Here is an 18,534-nt window from a genome sequence, read left to right as displayed (position 1 = left end):
CGGAATCAGCAAATTCAAAGCACAGCAAAAGCATGCTTTCACTGTGGATCCCCACAACACCTCGCAAGCTACACAAGATGTCCTGCAAAAGTAGCTCAGTGTAATCACTGCAAAAAGATTGGGCATTTTGCTAAGGTATGCCACAGTAGCCAGTCCAGTCAACAGGTGCATGCAGTTACAATACCAGATGTTACCATGCTGAGTGTGGACAAAATCACTATTGCACATATTCCAGAACAGATAAGGTGCACTGTAAATGTTTCTGTCACATCTTCAGGCAAATCACATCCTATTCAGCTAATGTTGGACACCGGCTCAGCAGTATCTATACTATCTGATTCCATCTATTTGCATTATTTTAAAGATGTGCCTCTTACTGAATCCAAACTTCCTTGGTGTGCTATTTGAAAAACCAAATTCCAGTATGTGGCTCCCTGCCAGCAACAGTGACTTTTGGTGATTGCTGTGTAACTGCAGGGTTCTACATTGTCCACAAAGGCACTCCTGTCCTTGGCAGAGATTTATTGGCTGCTTTAAACCTCAGGGTAGTTAATGGACGAATTGATCTTCCTCAGCAAAGCACTCTTGCAGTACACACACCAGTTTCAACTGGGACCCAAGACCAGGTTGAGGAGAAACTTGGCTGTGGTTATGGGTTTGTGCACAAAGTTAAAATGCAACACAATGTGATGCCTGTATGACAGAAGTTACGGCGCTTACCATTTTCAGTCAGCGAAGCTGTTTCAGAGGAACTTAAAAAACTTGTAAAAAAGGACATTATTGAAGAGATTGACTCATTGGAATGGGTTTCACCTATAGTGGTGACAGAGAAGAAGGACGGAGGCATTTGCCTTTGTGTGGACTTAAGGGAGCCAAATAAAGCTATTGTGATTGACAGCCACCCACTGCCTCACATAGAAGAAGTATTTGCAGAACTCTGTGGAGCAAAGATGTTTTCTACTCTTGATTTGCAGAGCGCATACCACCAGGTTATGTTGCATGAAGACAGCAGAGACCACACAGCATTTATTACACATGAGGGACTACTTTGTTTTAAACGTGTTCCATATGGTCTTGCATCTGCCCCAAGTGCCTTCCAAAAAATTTCATTGATTCTGAAGAATCAACATGGAGTTCAGTGCTATCTGGATGATATTACTGTGTTTGGAAATACTTCTGAGGAGCACGAGAATAACGTGCAGTCTGTACTAAACACAGCAGGCCTCAAGCTCAACTTGTCTACATGCAAATTTAGACAAACAGAACTCTCCTTTCTGGGGCATACAGTTTCACTGGCTGAACTAAAACCTGATCCAGATCATATCCTAGCAATTTCAAAGGCTCCTCCTCCAACAGATTTGCAAAACTTACGTTCCTTCTTGGGTCTTACCTACTGGTATGCAAAGTTAATTCCCAATTATGCTTCTGTCATTGAACCATTACGAGAATTACTACGGAGAAGTTCAACCGTGGTGTGGACAGTGGATGCACAAGCCAGTTTGAAACTATGAAAGACTTGATTGTACATAGTCCAGTACTTGCACTATTCAGTCCTGCATTGCCCACAATTGTGACTACTGATGCTTCTGATTATGGACTTCAGGCTGTCCTCACTCAACTTCATGAGGACAACACAGAGAGGACTGTTGCATTTGCTTCAAGGACACTGAGTGATGCTGAGAGAAAATATTCTACAGTTGAAAAAGAAGCACTTGCTTGTGTCTGCACTACAGAAAAATGGAGAACTTACCTGTGGGGCCGCACATTCAAGTTGCGAACAGACCACAGCCCTTTGACAACATTGCTAACCACGAAAGGACTAGGAAGGGCAGGAAATCGTATTGCTAGATAGTCTGCAAGACTACTGTCTTTCAATTATGAACTGGAATATAAGCCTGGAAACCAAAATGTGATAGCTGATTGCCTTTCTCACCTGTCTTCACCAGATGGTTCACTGGAGGATGAGGATGAAGTAGTTGCGCTTATTACAAGAACTCTTACTGCGATTACAAGAGAGCAATTCCAAGCTGCTTGTTTAGCATGTCCAATCCAACAAGCGCTATGGGAATTTCTGACAAAGAGATGGCCCAGTAACCCTAAAAACCTTGACCCAGTTTTGCTTCCTTATTTTAGAGTTTGGGATGATGGCTTGATGGCTCTTTCTTTGCTTGATGGCTGTGTGCTATGAGGTACACACTGGCTACTTATGCCAGAAGAATTACAGTCAAAACTCATACACCTGGCAGAGGATACTCATCAAGGAATTGTCAGAACCAAACAACAACTATGAGATCTGTATTGGTGGCCAGGGATAGACTCCCAAACTGAAGCAATTATAAAATCCTGTGTCACTTGCCAAATGCATGATAAGACCAGGGCCGGGCAGAGGCATGGGCGAGCCGGGCAGCTGCCCAGGGCACCAACCGATGGGAGGCACCTGATGGCAGCTGTAAGGGGTGCATGGCATCCCTTACAGCTGCCATCAGGCACCGTGTGCCTGGCTCCCGCGGTGACAGCCAGCAGTGCCCTTCCCCCCACCGCCGCGGGGCCCTACACAGCCCGGCGCATGTGCCAGCAGCAACAGCTGGGCCGGACTGGGCCGCACTTGCGCCGTGTGCCCCAGGGGCAGGCCTGCGCACCCTAGCAGGGTGGGCTCACTCCCTGAGGGCGGGCTCGCACATGCGTCATGTGCACGGAGGTGGCATCATATGACCATGCCCGGGACGCCAGAGTGCCTCGGGCCGGCCCTGGATAAGACAGCAGTGACATTTACCCCGTCATTACAGCCTGTTCCTCTTCCTGATTCTGCATGGGAAAAAGTTGTGATTGACATCGTAGGACCCTTTGATACTGCTCCAATTGACTGTCGTTATGCCATCATTCTAATAGACTATTTCAGTAAATGGCCTGAAATAGCGTTTACATCATAAATCTCTTCTGCTGCAGTAATCAAGTTCCTCTCTACAGTTTTTAGCAGGGAAGGTAACCCCAAAGAACTGGTTTCTGATAATGGTAGTCAATTTACTTCCCTGGAATTTGAAACTTTTCTAGAAGAGAGGAACATTTTACATAGAAGATCATCCCTGTTTTACCCTCAAGCCAATGGGGAAATCGAAAGGTTTAACAGAAGCTTGAAAGAGAGTTTGCAAATGGCTAAACTGGAAGGGCGATTGTGGATAATCTTCACTACTGATTTCTTGCAAGCATACAGGGCTACACGACATGGCACAACGCAAAGATCACCTGCAGAGATACTGCATGGAAAACAGATGAATACTAAACTGAACATTGCTGGAGTGTTAAAGTCAAGACCTGATGCACCAAAAGAGGATGATGTGAGAAAAACAATTGAACAGAACCAAGAAAAGTATAAGGCTTTCATAGACAAATGGCAGGGTGCTAAGGAACCGAAGTCTGAGTGTGGTTCCTTCGTTAGAGTAAGAAAACCTGGAATTCTACACAAAGGGGACCATAAATTCACATCTCCTCTTAAAACCATTGAGAAGAGGGGACCTTGCACCTATCAATTTTCTCATGGGCATGTATGGAGTGCTTCTTATCTTGCACCTGCCTATGCACCAAGAGGGGATGATGCCAACACCCAGTCTGTGTTGGATGACTTCACCGTAGTACCAACTCAACAAGACATTGCACTAGAAATGGGGTTTCAGAGACAGTTTGTCAGACCCAAATGACCACCTGTCTGGACTAAAGACTATGTTAAGTAATATTTACAGTGTTTTCAATGTAATATTTCTGCCAACGATAGAGTGACTTGTTCCATATTTGTTGCTGTGGTTAGAACAACAATGTTTGTTTTATAATTGAGAGTGATTCTTAAAAGAGGAGGGAATGTGGTGTTTTAGATGCTGTTTATAATTATTAGAAGTGGGAGCATTGGCTGTTAGGAGTCTGGAAGAACAGGATGGAGGGGGGAGAAGATTAGTCTGGGCTGAGTGAGAGCTACAGAGGGATGCAGCAGCTTTGTAAAGAGGTTCCACTTTTAGTAAATGAAGTTTGTTAGTACCTTGCTTGCATGATACAACACCTCCCCACCCCACAACCAGGGGCGAGAGGGAGGCCTTACCTGGTGACTGGCCTCAGGGCCATAAATACTCTACCAGAGGGGCATGTACTTTTGTACATAAATACCCTGTCAGAGGGGAATGTACTCTCGGGGCCTAGACCTTAAGGCCATATATACCTGGTGAGAAGGGCATCCTTTGTAAATGGTGCCTACAGACCTTGTCTGCCGTAAGGGGAAGAAGGCCCTGCACTAGGTCTTGGATGCTTTCATACTGTTGAGGGGGCCCGCCCCTTGACAAGGCTAAAAAGAGAAAACAACAGAATTCTACTTTTCACCTACAGTCCACAAATTAAACCCTTCCAAGGCATTATCAGCAATCTACAGCCTATCCTGGGAAATGACCCCTCACTCTCACAGGCTTTGGAGGAAAGGCCAATCCTTGCTTATAGACGACCCCCTAATCTCAAAGAAATTCTCTGCAGTAAACAGGCAACACTCCATCATAATCATCCAGGAACCCACCTCTGCAATCAACCCTGGTGCCAATTGTGCCCACACATCTACACAAGCGATTTCATCACTGGATCCAACCACATCAGTCACCAAATCAGAGGCTCATTTAACTACACATCCACTAATGTGATCTATGCCATCAAATGCCAGCAATGCCCCTCTGCCATGCATACTGGCCAAACCGGACAGTCTTTATGGGAAAAAACATTAATGGACACAAATCAGATATCCAAAAATGCAACACACAAAAACCTGTTAACCTGCCCGGGGCACTCATTAATGGATCTCAAACTCACCATTTCAGGCCATTTCCACAAGCCAAATACCCAGGGAAATGTTGGAACTTAACTTCATTTACAAGTTTGATTCCTATCACAGAGATATGAATAAAGACATTGGCTGGCTAGCACACTACCTTCCACATCCTAATGACTTAACCAACCAAACAATGTATTCTTAGAGAAGGTGCACATTTTTTTTATCAGCTTCTTGTAACTTGAACACTCTAATTCACTTTTTCCCTCCTCTTCCTTCCCCCTCCTTCCCTTGTTTATTCTTGTATCTGGACTTTTAATGCTCCATTCATCTGAACAAGTGGGCTGTGCCCACAAAAACTCATGATACCATCTACATGTTTTGTTGGTCTGTAACTGGAAAAACTTAAAAAAGCAACAAATAGTCTAGCAGCACCTTAAAGACTAACTCAGCTAACCTTCTGAAAATGTGCTGTACAGCATATTCTGTTATTTACAGTGCAAGATTAACAAATTATTTCTGTGGAAAAGGCCAATTGCTGTTTTAAATTATTTGTTTTTTTGTGCAATTAACTGGTTTGTTGACAAAGTGGTAGTAACAATGTAAGTTACAGGTTCAGTTATGTAACTATTATTGTAAACTATGTCTCATGACATGTGATTCAAGAGTTCTATCCTAATGAGATGACTAAGAGTTCAGATCTCTTAGCAAGCTGTGTACAAATTCAGGAAAACCACTCTGCCTCAACAATGAGAAGTCCTGTGCACCTTATGCATCTGCAGAAGTGGGTCTTTGCCCATGAAAACTTATGCTCCAATAAATGTTAGTCTATAAGGTTCCACAGGACTTCTAGTTGTTTAGGCAGATTCAAACTAACATGGCTACCCCTCTGATACTTCAGGGGGTAACCAAGTTAGTCTGCACAGAAAAAACAACAAATGGTCTGATAGTACTTTATAGACTAACAAAACATGTAGCTGGTACATGCACAGCCCACTTCTTCTAATGACCAGAGTTTTGAGTTTAGGATGTGCAGACCCAAAATAAATAGGGGGGGGGGGAACAAAGGGGGGGAGACAGGGAGCTAGAGGGAATCAGTAAGTATCTGAAGATTGGGTAGTTAAAACGAAGCAGATAAGAATCAAAGTCAATTGATAGTATCCTTCCTGACATAGGAGTCTACACAAAGAGTTGTTTGCACCTGCAATGACTATTAAGTTGATAGTGCCCTAACCATCCTTCATCATTAGCATGTGAATTGAATTTGCGGATAAACTCTAATTCTAATGTTTCTCTGTGTATCTGGCTAGTAGAACTGGTTTGTGACAAGACTGCCACTTGAAGATCTTTGAAACAGTGATTAGGAAGATTAACGTGTTTCCCAATAGATTTCTGTATGTTTCCTTTACGTATATCTGATTTATGTCCATTGATTCTTTCCCGCAGAGACTGTCCAGTTTGTCCAATATATATAGCAGTGGGGCATTGCTGGCATTTGATTGCATAGATCAAATTACTGGATGTGCAGTCAAATGATCTTTTGATTTGGTAGCTTTTGTTGTTGGCTCCAGTGATGAATTCACTAGTATAGATATGTGGGCAGAGTTGGCATTGTGTTTGGTTGCAGGGCTGAGTTCCTGGATGTTTATGATGTGGTTGTGTGGCATGGTTACTGGAAAGAATTAGTTTCAGGTTGGGGGGTTGTCTGTAAGCGAGAATAGGCTTTTCTCCCAAGGCCTCTGAGAGTGAGGGATCATTTTCCAAGATGGGTTGCTGATTGTGTATAATGCGCTGGAGGGGTCTGAGTTGTGGACTATAGGTAATAACAAGTGGAGTTCTGTTATTTTCTCTTTTGGGTCTGTCTTGAAGTAGTTCATGTCTGGTTACTTTAACCCCACACCCCCCTTCTCTCCTATTTACTTTGGGTCTGCACATCCTAAACTCAAAACTCTGCTCATCTGAAGAAGTGGGCTGTGCCCACGAAAGCTCAGGATACCACCTACATGTTTTGTTAGTCTATAAAGTGCTATCAGACCATTTGTTGTGTTTCCTCTGATACTTGTCACTCTGCCTCAGTTATATATAGGCTACACGTTTCACATTATTCAGGTTTTTTACACAATAAAAAAAAGAACTAGAGATAGGCATCTTCTAATGAAAATTTGCATTCTGTAAAATCTGAATCAGTTATGTAGGCTGAATAAATAACATGGCTCATGACCCTATCTTTAAAACCTGTTTGAGCTTCTATTCATAGACCTATGTTACTAAAAGCTTTAAATTCAGAAATTAATAGTTTGAGACTGTATCTTAGTAATTAAAATTAACTATATAATGACTGTTGTATCAAACAGTGATGTCATGGTGTCATTTTTGTTTTTATGTGACCATATAGTCCAGTCCATGAAGAGCAAGTTGATAAATAGATATTACACAGGAATGTGCACACTCCCACTTGATACTTGGCTGTCTTTTCAATCGATTTTTTTTTCATCTGTCTTCCTCAAAGTACTTACAACCTTTTTATTGATAGTTACCCTCCATTCAGATCTGTCTATGGCTCTATCTTCGAAGTTATTAGTATATTAGTTCTGCGGCACAAGATGAGATTCTTCTGGAGTGTCTCTTAACAGGGCATTCCTTGACCACTCCTCTTGCATTTTCTGAGTTTCAGCTCACCATAGAGAAGCTTTGTTGGGAGTCTGTCATCTCCCATTCTTACACTCTGATCCGTCTGTCTAAAAATAGAGCTTTGATTAAACTGCCTTGTTGCAGGTTGTTTTGCTTTTTCAAGGACTTTAACATTTGACACTTTGTCTCACCAGTGGAGCTTTAGAATAGAGCAGATATAGCACATGTGAAATTGTACAAGATATTTAATGTGTTTGCTGTACCCTGTCTATGTTCATAAATGGCATGCTCTCTCTGCTGAGTTGTATATAATAGACTAATAGATTCCAAGGCCAGCAGAGAGCACTGTGGTCATCAAATCTGATCTCCTATGTAACACAGGCCATAGAATCCTCTCTCCCCAGTTCTTACAGCACATATTTTAGAAAAACATACAGGCTTACAAGCTTGATTTTAAAATGGTTAGTGATTGGAGAATCCATCACAATTCTTCATACTTGTTCCAATGATTAATTATCCTGTCAAAAATCTTATTTCCCACATATAGACTAAGTCTACAATGCCTCTTTACTGCACTGCAACTTTCTGGTTCAGGCATGTTAAAAAAGCACACTCACCTCTCCCCTCTCCCCTCCCCCCCCATGTGCAGCAAATTACAGTGCTGTAAAGTGCCAGTGTGAACTGGGCTACAGTGCTGGGAGCATATCTTCTCCCCTCACAGAGGCGGTATGTTTGGAGTGCAAGCTCTCTCCTGGAACTCATGAGGTAACCACGCTGCCATGTTAAAATGCTGCCAAAGCTACTCTTTAAAATGTCAAGTGTAGACAAAGCCATATTTATCTAGCTTCACTTCCAGGCTGTGCATCATTTTATGTCTTTTTCTGCTAGATTAAAAAGCATGTTATTTCATTAGATCACTTTTTTAAATTTAAGGGCAACCCAGGATCTACTCTGCCTGCCCCGCTCAGTCCATCCTCATTCACTTTCACCAGGCTGGGGTAGGAGGTTGGGCAGGGCTGTTCCTAGATATTTTGGTGCCATTCACAGCCCCTCATGCGTGGCAGGGAGGGGCAGCGTTCCTGGCCAAGGGGACAGGAGCAGTGGAGGGAGGGGGCCGCAGCAGGGCAGGGAGGCAGTATCAGCTGGAAGTTAAGGGCCCCAGCCCACTCTGCTTTCCTGGCTCCCCAACACCTTGGGGGAGGAGGCCTGGGAGGAAGATGAAACAAAAACCAGGACTATGTAGCACTTTAAAGACTAACAAGATGGTTTATTAGGTGATGAGCTTTCGTGGGCCAGACCCACTTCCTCAGATCAAATAGTGGAAGAAAATTGTCACAACCATATATACCAAAGGATACAATTAAAAAAATGAACACATATGAAAAGGACAAATCAAATTTCAGAACAGAAGGGGGATGGGGGGGAAGTAAATGTCTGTGAACTAATGATATTAGAGGTGATAATTGGGGAAGCTATCTTTGTAATGAGTAAGATAATTAGCGTCTTTATTTAAACTTGAGTGTAAAGTGTTGAATTTAAGCATAAATGACAGTTCAGAGGATTCTCTTTCAAGTGAAGTCTTAAAAGGCCTTTGAAGCAGGATGCAGGTTATCAAGTCGTTGAGACAATGTCCTTTCTGGTTGAAATGGCAAGAAACTGTTTTTTCTTTGAGGAGGAGGATGTGGAACTGTTCCCACACTCACTGACAGCAGGAAGCAGAAGTGATGCAGCTGGGAGCTGGCTGTGCAGAGAGGGTGGGGTCTGGGTCACTGCTTTCCCCACTGCCTGTGAGTTTGGGGCAGATGGCACCAGGCTCCTTGCTAATTCCCTGGCTCATGTAGCTCAAGAGAGGAGGGCTTGGAGGAGTGGATGAAGTGGAGCAGGGGCAGGAAGCGGTGGAATGAGGGCATAGGCATAGCAGGGGTGGGGGCTTAGGGAATGGTGTGAGAGGAGTTGGGACAGAGCAGGGGGCTGTTGTTGGACACTGGAGTTAGGGCGCCCTGAGGCCACGTGCGAAGGGCGGGGACAACAGGAAACTGGCACCTGCTGCCTGCGTCAGCCCCACCCAGCGAAGCGGACGCAGCGCAGCCAGGACCGCGGGGCGGACAGTACCATTGGGAGAACAGCGGGGGGGGGGGCTCTTTTTGTGCTCTGCGGCCGGAACGCACGGCGACTTCTTCTCGCGCGCGCCCTCTGCCAGTAGTCTCGCAGGGACTCCCGCGCGGGGGGCGGGGCGTTGCTGGGGCGACCTACAGTGGGCACCAATCACCGCGCGCGGCCGTGCGGCTGTGCCAATCAAAACCCAGCTTACCGCTGTCGCTCTTGTCGGAAGCGCGTGGCTTTTTCGCAGCCTATCAGGCGTGAATGCAGGCGCCCAGCTCCCCAATCAGAGCGCGCCGGAGGCGGGGTCTGTGCTGCGGCCGCTCTGTGGGGCTGGGACGGCTCTGGCAGGGCGGGAGCCTAACGGGCCTGTGAGGTGAGTGGGGCCTCTGACGTGCCCCCCCCCGGAGAGACCTGGGCTGGGGGATCGCCCGGCACAGCCCCGTCTCTGTCAGCTGTGAGGGCGCAGCCCCCCCCGGGCCCTGTGCCCCCCCCGGGCCCTGTGCCCCCCCCCCCGGAGAGACCTGGGCTGGGGGATCGCCCGGCACAGCCCCCCCTCCCCCCGTGTCAGCCCCCCCCCCCCCGGGCCGTGCGCCCCCCCCGGGCCGTGCCCCCCCCCGGGCCCTGTGGCCCCCCGTCTCTGTCAGCTGTGAGGGCGCAGCCCCCCCCGGGCCGTGTGCCCCCCCCCCGCGCCCCCCCGCCGTGCGCCCCCCCCGGGCCTTGTGCTCCCCCGGGCCGTGTGCCCCCCCGTCTCTGTCAGCTGTGAGGGCGCAGCCCCCCCGGGCCATGTGCCCCCCCCGGGTCCTGTGCCCCCCCGTCTCTGTCAGCTGTGAGGGCGCAGCCCCCCCCCCCCCCCTGGGCCTTGTGCCCCCCCCCCCCGGGCCCTGTCAGCTGTGAGGGCGCAGCCCCCCCCCGAGCCCTGTGCCCCCCCCCCGAGCCCTGTGCCCCCCCCCGTGCCGTGTGCCCCCCCCCGGGCCCTGTCAGCTGTGAGGGCGCAGCCCCCCCGAGCCCTGTGCCCCCCCCGGGCCCTGTGCCCCCCCGTCTCTGTCAGCTGTGAGGGCGCAGCCCCCCCCAAGCCTTGTGCCCCCCCCCCGGGCCCTGTGGCTCCCCATCTCTGTCAGCTGTAAGGGCACAGCCCCCCCCAGCCCTGTGCCACCCCCCCTCAGATGTGTCTTTCTCAGCTGTAAGGGCACAGTCTCCCCTCCCCCCCGCCCAGGTGTCACTGATGTAAGTGCACAGTCCCCTCCAGTCCTGTGGGCCCCACTTGGGACTCTGTCGCTTAGCTGCAGTGTATGATCGGAGTACACCGGGCAGGAGGGAGCTCCTGGAGGGTATTACGGCTTTAAAAAAGACTCTGTGGCCCCAAACAGCCACCCTGGTGAGTAGATTTTGGCCAAGCGGGAGGAGATGACATGGAAATGCACAGGCTTGTGCAGATTCTCTCCATCCAGGCCCAAGGAAGTGCTTTATGATATTAGGGTGGTGTCATCATCTCTCTCTTACAGATGGGGAAGCTGAAGTAGAGAGGAAAAGTGGCTTTCTCAGCATCACCCAGTGGCACAGCTAGGCCCAGGTTCTGGGGTGAAGTTTTGTTGGCATATCTCTATTGACTAGGGCATATCTCTATTGACTGGGAAAACAAAGGCACAGCCAACATAGCAGCGCTGGCAAACCCCAGTGTCAATGCAGATATGCCAACAGGAGAGTGCTTTTGTCAGCATAGTTAATATCACTCAAGAGTAGGAATGTTAAAATGTGATTATTTTTGTAAACGTAACCACTGAAGCTTAAAAACACCCCTGAGCTCCAGCTCCAGCCTGCTCCCCTCAGCCCCCTACACTGCTGCCTAAGATACAGAGGCAGCGGTGGGGAGGGCAGGCGGCATGGCAGGAGCCGGTCAGAACAGGGAGCCAGCTTGAAAGCCAGCTCCACATGTGCACCAGCTTCTGCCTCTCTCACCCCTACCTGTGCTGCCTCTCATACAGAGGGGAGCTTAGGCTCATAAGTTAACCGCGTACACAAGTCCACATTAACATCCCTATTCAGGAGATGGTGGTGTTATTCTGACAGAAAAATTCCTGGTGAATTAGGTGGCATCAATATTAGAGGGTTCTGCTGGTAGAGTTATCCTGGCAAAACACTTGTACAGGCAGTCCCCGGGTTACGTACAAGATAGGGACTATAGGCTTGTTCTTAAGTTGAATTTGTACATAACTCGGAACTGGCTCCAGATTCAGCCGCTGCTGCTGAAACTGACCAGGGGCTTACTACAGGATGCCCTTGGCAGAGTTGCTCTGCCCCCAGCTTCCTGGAATCAGCCACTGATCAGTTTCAACAGCGGCTGAATCTGGAGCCTGGGACAGAACAGCTGGGGCACTGCCGGGTAGGTCCCCCCAGGACCAACCTGGCAGCACCCCAGCTGCTCTACCCCAGGCGTCCACAACAAAAGCCTGGTCTGCTGGGGGGGGGGGGGCGCACTAGCTGCGCCCCCCCCCCCCCAGCAGACCAGGGACACCCGGAGCAAAGCCGCTGAGGCGGCGGAGTCCCGCGCCTCCAAGGCTTTGCTCCGGGTGTCCCTGGTCTGCTGGGGACCCCCCCAGCAGACCAGGGACACCCGGAGCAGCTTTTCTCGCCCCGGAGGACGCGGTGGCGGGACCACTGCGCGTCTGGGTGGTCCTGCCGCCTGCGAGTTCCGGGGCGAGAAAAGCCCTGTTCGTAAGTGCGGATCCGACATAAGTCGGATCCGCGTAACTCGGGGACTGCCTGTAATGTAGAAGAGGCCTGAGAACAGAATCTAGGTCTCCTGACATTTCAGCTGTGGCCACGTTGTTACTTTGTGTAGAATTAAATAGCATCAAAGATCAACCTCTTGAACGGGCTGTTTTGTCTTCTAGGATCAAACTACTGTGGAACAGGGTCGTGTTGGGTAGGCAAAGTGTTCCCAGCGCTTGGACTCCCTTGGGGTCAACCATGATTCACAGCCTCTTCCTGATTAACTCCTCAGGAGATATTTTTCTGGAGAAACACTGGAAAAGTGTTGTCAGCCGCTCTGTTTGTGACTACTTTTTTGAAGCTCAAGAGAGGGCTACAGAGGCAGAAAATGTACCTCCGGTGATCCCCACACCTCACCACTACCTCCTGAGTGTTTATCGTCATAAGATCTTTTTCGTGGCAGTGATTCAGACAGAAGTGCCGCCCCTATTTGTCATTGAGTTCTTACATCGGGTTGTGGACACTTTCCAGGTGAGAGAAGCAGGATATTTTGTCATGCTATTTCTTATTTATTTATCACAGATGCAGTTATCCTCTCTTATAATAATAGCAAAGATTGCCTTGCAGCAATACTGTGGCGTTCAATACCAACTGATCCAATACGTTTTTTTTTTTTTTTTAAACTGAAGTGCTCTGTCTCTGCATGTGGGCTTTAGCATGTTCTGCTTGGCTGGTATAGGCTAACATGCTCTTGCCAAGTTAAAAACCTATAAAAAGGGATGTGTTTCACACAATGCCCTAAAAGTCATCACGCTTGAGCTCTTTCAAATTCAGAGTCTGCCTTTGAGAATGTTCTGTCACCCTGAAATGTAAAACTGGGGACTGTTAGCTCAGACACACTAGAGCTTATCTCTGATCTCAGAGCGCGATGCTTCACTTGGTCAGCACCCAACCAGTAGGTGCTTTTTACAGTAAATCAAAGTGAACAACTTGAATTGTACCTGTCAACAAATAGACATTTGCGATCATATACAAATTTCTGTTACTTTAACAAAATAATCCTAATAATAACTAACAACTTTGGGGTTCGCTGGATCTTCTGCAAGGTAGGAAAGGGTATTAGTTCTGAGAATTAATTCAGTAGCCTTTTGTCTTTGCAGATCTGGGGTATAAATCCTGTCTTGGATCATAAAGGAGCTGACGTTGTCAGTTTCTTTGTAACTGAATATTTTTTTCTTTCACCAGGATATTCTATTTTATAGATTACAGTGGCAGAGTGTGGAGGACTGAAACATATAAAAATTCTGAAAGATTGTGATATATTATGGTTATGTTTAATTTTAAAAATAAAAGCAGAAGGGGTGGAGGAATGAAAGGAACTCTAAGTTACCAGTAATTTGCTTCTGCTTTTCTGTGTCCCATAACTGTAACTCTGCTCATGAGAAGACCAGAACTGGATCAGGAGCAAGGTGATTCCCAGTCATGGTAGAATTGTACTGATAACTAGAAAAACTGGACATTGCAATCAACTTATGTTTGCAAGAGTTGTAGTATTGTATGGGATGTAACTACCAGTACCATCTCTTTATCCCTTTTGTAAGTGTCTAGTTTATACACACTTCAAAAGAGATACAAAATAGAGCTGCTTTTCGTGGTATTTTTTTGAATCTCAAAGTGGACTCTTCTCCTTCCAAAAGAATTTGGGGAGCTGACTATATTTCTTTCATGTAATGGAGTATTACCATTTGGATTTGGTTTCTCTGAGTTTCGTGTGAATTTAAAGTACAAATCTTGTTTCGTAGATTGAAGAGTCACATTAGAGTTCCCTCAGAGAGTTAACAATATTCAGAGTCAGTAGGAGTGAAATCCTCAGGCTGTCTGGGGAAGGAAGGACGGATGTCATGTTTTGCTTGCAAAGTTCTGAATCTTGTGATCAGGATTTGAGGTGTCTTGTGACCAGAGTCAGAGTGGAAGAGAGAAAAGAGTTAGAGCCTTTAGTCAAACTACTTTGTCATATGTGTTTTGCTTCTAAGCACTATAGTCACACGCTTGACTTCAGACTTGGGAGATGTGGGTGGGGAATGGGAACAGAAATTCAGGGATCAGACAGAGTGTTAGGTGGAGCATGAAACTTGATGGTGCTCTTATAGACTCATAGACTCCAAGGTCAGAAGGGACCATTATGATCATCTAGTCTGACCCCCTGCACAGTGCAGGCCACAAAATCTCACCCACCCCTCCTAGAATAATCCTCTCACCTATATCTCAGATATTGAAGCCTTCAAATACTTTGAAGACCCCAAGATGCAGAGATCCTCTAGCTGTGATGTTGATACTTTTGGAGAGGGCTCAGGGAAGAGAGAGAGAAAAATTAAAAGATGAGAAAACTTGCCTTACAATGATAGACTCAGATCTCAGTCTATTTAGGTTAACAAAGAAAAGGTTACTCATGACTTGATCACAGTCTATAAATATTTACATGGAGAACAAATATTTGATAATGGGCTCTTCAATCTGTTGTTGAAAAGTACAATGTAATTCAATGGCTGGCAATTGAAATTAGCCAAATTCAGACTGGAAATAAGTGTACATTTTAAACAGTGTAATTAACCATTGGAATAGTTTACCAAGGGTTGTGTGGGATTCTCCCTCAGATTTAAAAATTGTTTCTAAAAGATCTGCTATCAGAATTATTTTTGGGAGGTTCTATAGCCTCTGTTGTAGAAAAGGTCAGCCTACATGATTACAGTACTGTGGTCTCTTCTGGCCTTGAAATCTATGAGCTGTTATTCCCAGTAAATTGGTCTGGCTGTTCAGACTATGATCACTGATGCTTACTGGGCTTGTGCTTGGCTGCCCCCCCAGATGGAGAATTCACCCATGGCGTCTGCTAGATTCTTCCTGTTGGCTTCCCATTCATGAGGCTCGTGTTCCAGGACGCTGTTTAAGCATGCCTCTCTTTTGGGGACTCTCCTAAATTCTTTGGACATGGCTTTTTGGTTGTGGGGGCTGGAGAAAGGGGCAGAATTGTTTAAAGCTCACTCACAGCAGTGCCCAAATGAACGGTCATCTCAGTATACCATTAAGATGGTCATAGTCTGCACCATTGCAGGCTGTCGTCAATCTAAGTTACAGTTTCAGCAATGTGACTAATGAACAGAAGAACGACCATACTGGGTAGACCAACAGTCCATCTACCTGGTATCCTGTCTGCTGACAGTGGCTAATACCAGATCCCGCAGAGGGAGGGAACACAGCAGGTAATGCTCATGTGATCCCTCCCCTGTCACCCACCTGAATGTAGCTGAAATCGTTGTGAAGACACTGCTGTAAGTCGACAGCTGACACTCTCCCATCAACTCTGTTTATGCTTCTCATTCTTTTGGAAAGCTGGATGGAACGCTCCCCTTTCATCTGGCAGATAGTGTAGACATGCCCTAAGATTCCCTTACCCCCTTCTTCCTTGCAGGCTTTGATGAGCAGTGGTATTTGTTAGTTGTTAAATGTCAAGGTTGTTATCATTGTCGGTCTGGGTTAGTGCTATTCAGCTGAACAAGGCCATTCACATCTCTTAAAGATACTTAAGCCAGCAGCATCCCCTTCCAGCCCAGATTGAAAGACTTGCATTCAACTTTGACTACATATTCAAAGTAGCTGTGTTGACACAGCTTTGAAGTTGAGGCTGGGCTCTGAAGACCACTGACTTTGGCCTGAACTGCAATGGCTTCTACATCGGCTTTTAGCCAAGCAGTGCAAGCCTTTGTCTGACAGTCCAAGTTGGGAGGCTGGCTGCCACAGATTGTGTAAGCATATTTAGAGCTATTACTTTACGTCAAACAGAAAACGCCCTGCACTCACATTGTCAAGACTGTCTCACCAACCATAATAGCTAGTTAAAACTTAGACTATGGAAAGAAGAAAACAAGAAGAAAGAGGTGCAACTGCACTACACTGCCTATTAGCAGTAGCAGAGCCCTGGATGGTTTTTATATATTTTTAAAAGTCTTCCCCTCCCTTTCTACCACCAGGGCAAATACATGTTACAATATGTTCACGTTTTGTAGTACCTTTCATTACAAAGGTTTCCAGAGGGCTTCATAAACTTCACAGATGATACTTGACATTTGCATCGTACTTTTGTGTTTGAAGCATTGCCAGTGTATAGATAAAGTAAATATGCATGAACATGCACGATGGCTTAGCCAGTATGATATGCAGTCATCTTTTGGATGGCACATGGTAGTTGCTTAACCCCACACAGGCACTATGTGACAGCTGAGGATAAGAAAATAATTCTCTCTTCAGTTGATATTGGGGGACTATATAGGGGTAGAATTAGGTAGGCAATTACCCACATCAGAATTTGGGCAAAACAGCTTCATAACACTCTTCATGAAAAATGCATTGGATTTCTGATAAGCATGCATGGTCTGAAGCCTGGTTTTACTGAAAAGTGTTATGAACGACCCCTAACACAGGGATGGGAACCACGAATAGTGAGTGGGCCACATGAGTGGCCCTCCTTTACCTCAGTCGGCCACAGCAGCTGATTTGCGACATTCCAGCTCTGGGAATGGAGTGGGAGAAGCAAGGATGGAGCGTGAATCAGGTGATTTGTGGCTCCTCCGAAAGTGCTGGGAGGGAGGGAGAGGCATAAGAAATACGGGGCTTTGGTGCCCCAGTGTGCCACAGGTCGCTCATCGCTGCCCTAGGATCAAGCTGTGTGTAAATATTTGATTTAATACTCAATCAAAGGGAACTGTTGAATCACCAATATGATTTTCTTCTTGGAGATCTCCCATTCTAGTTCCTAAACTGGTAAGATTTGATAGGCTCACAGCCTGATTTGTTAGGCTCTGACAAGGAATTTTAATGCTGTTAAATACAAAGCGTAGCCAAGGTGTAGCAATTGTCGTTGAGAGGCCGAGTGACTGAAGCAGATGCTGGGCTGGGGATCTTCTGTTATTCATGCTACAGATTTTTCCTTTTACCCACTTCTCAAGTTTGTGCACTGGGTTTCTGTCCTTCAGGAGGGAAAAAGTTGCTTTTCAGGCTTTTCAGCAGATTGTGGCATACCAGACTTGTTCTCAGGACCTACGGTTAGCTGGCCATTCAAGTTACTTTGAGGCTTTCTCAGCAGTGTATAAGATGCTGAAATGGCATTGGGGCGAAAAGACCAAGAGCAACATGGATGGGAGGCACTTCAGAAATGTTCATTGATAAATTGTGTTTTTCTTGTAAAAGAAAGACCAGGTAGAAAGGAATAGCATCAAAAGCAGCTTGTAGTTTTCCAGTTCTCCCCTAGCCTTCCCTCACACTAGAAATATACGCTGTATAAATAATTTAGGACTTTCTCTAAACACGGAGTAACTTAAGATAGAATACAAATACAGTCTATGGTTTGTAGCATGAGTAAGACCATTAAGAGGAATAGCTGAGCATCAAGGGGAGATTGCTTCATACAAGCAGCAGGATTAGAGACCTGTAGGTGCAGATTAGGACAGTGGCTCTTAATCAGGCACTCGGGGCCTTCTGGGGAACTGCAAGCAGGTTTCAGGAGGTCTGCCAAGCAGGGCCAGTGTTAGGCTCACTTGGGCTCAGGGCAGAAGCTGATGCCTGGAGCCTTGCCATCAGGGGCAGAAGCTGAGGCCTGAGCACCTTAGCTTGGTGGGGGCCCCTGTGGCATGGGGTAGCTGTCCTGCTTGCTACCCTCCAATGCTGGCCCTGGCTTTTATATAAGGTGATAACAGGTGATGTGGCACAAGTGGGACCACAACAACTGGTTTTCTGCAAATAAAAGCCAGGGCCAGCGTTACATGAAGAAAACTGTGGACATTTTATAGCCGGGGATGGCTGAGAGAGAAAAAGATTGAGAACCCCTGGCTTAAGGAATGTGAGGAAAGCAACATATTTAAGGCTTGATCTGCACTAAGAAGTTAAGTGATCCTAGCTGTGCCATTCAGATGTGGAAAAATCCATGCCTCAAGTAATAGAGCTAATCTGACTTGACCCCAGTTTAGACAGTGCTAGATTAGTGGAAGAATTCATCCAGTGACCTCACTACTTACTCTGGGAAGGCGGGTTACCTGCAGGGCTGAAAGAACACTTTCAGTTGGTGTATATTTTGTCTGATTTGAAGAGTAAAGTGGCACAGCTGCAATGGTATTTCAAGTATAGACAAGCTCTGATTCTTGGCTGTAATTAGCTGGCCCATTGGTGTCTCTCTTTCAGCATTAATATTCACAACTGTTCTTGTGAGTGCTTACTGGGGAAGCTGGGTAATCTTGTCTATTTCA

At 46.5% G+C, this 18,534-nt stretch overlaps 1 protein-coding gene across 2 annotated transcripts in view; it reads left to right on the top strand.

The window, feature by feature from the left end:
- AP3M2 (adaptor related protein complex 3 subunit mu 2) overlaps nucleotides 1-18,534 on the top strand; it is a 48,229-nt gene that overhangs the window by 17,874 nt on the left and 11,821 nt on the right. The window contains exons 1-2 of one of the 2 annotated variants that reach the window (XM_075915723.2): nucleotides 9,748-9,902; nucleotides 12,421-12,769. In XM_075915723.2, coding sequence (XP_075771838.1) covers nucleotides 12,497-12,769 — 273 coding nt within the window. In that variant the 5' untranslated portion in view covers nucleotides 9,748-9,902; nucleotides 12,421-12,496. Of the gene's footprint in view, nucleotides 1-9,747; nucleotides 9,903-12,420; nucleotides 12,770-18,534 lie in introns of those variants that run through there. The other variant, XM_075915722.2, reaches the window with a different exon arrangement.

Source organism: Pelodiscus sinensis, chromosome 28, assembly GCF_052426305.1.
Source record: "Pelodiscus sinensis isolate ZL-2025 chromosome 28, ASM5242630v1, whole genome shotgun sequence".
Lineage (NCBI taxonomy): Eukaryota > Metazoa > Chordata > Testudines > Trionychidae > Pelodiscus > Pelodiscus sinensis.
This window is presented reverse-complemented; position numbering and strand designations above follow the sequence as displayed.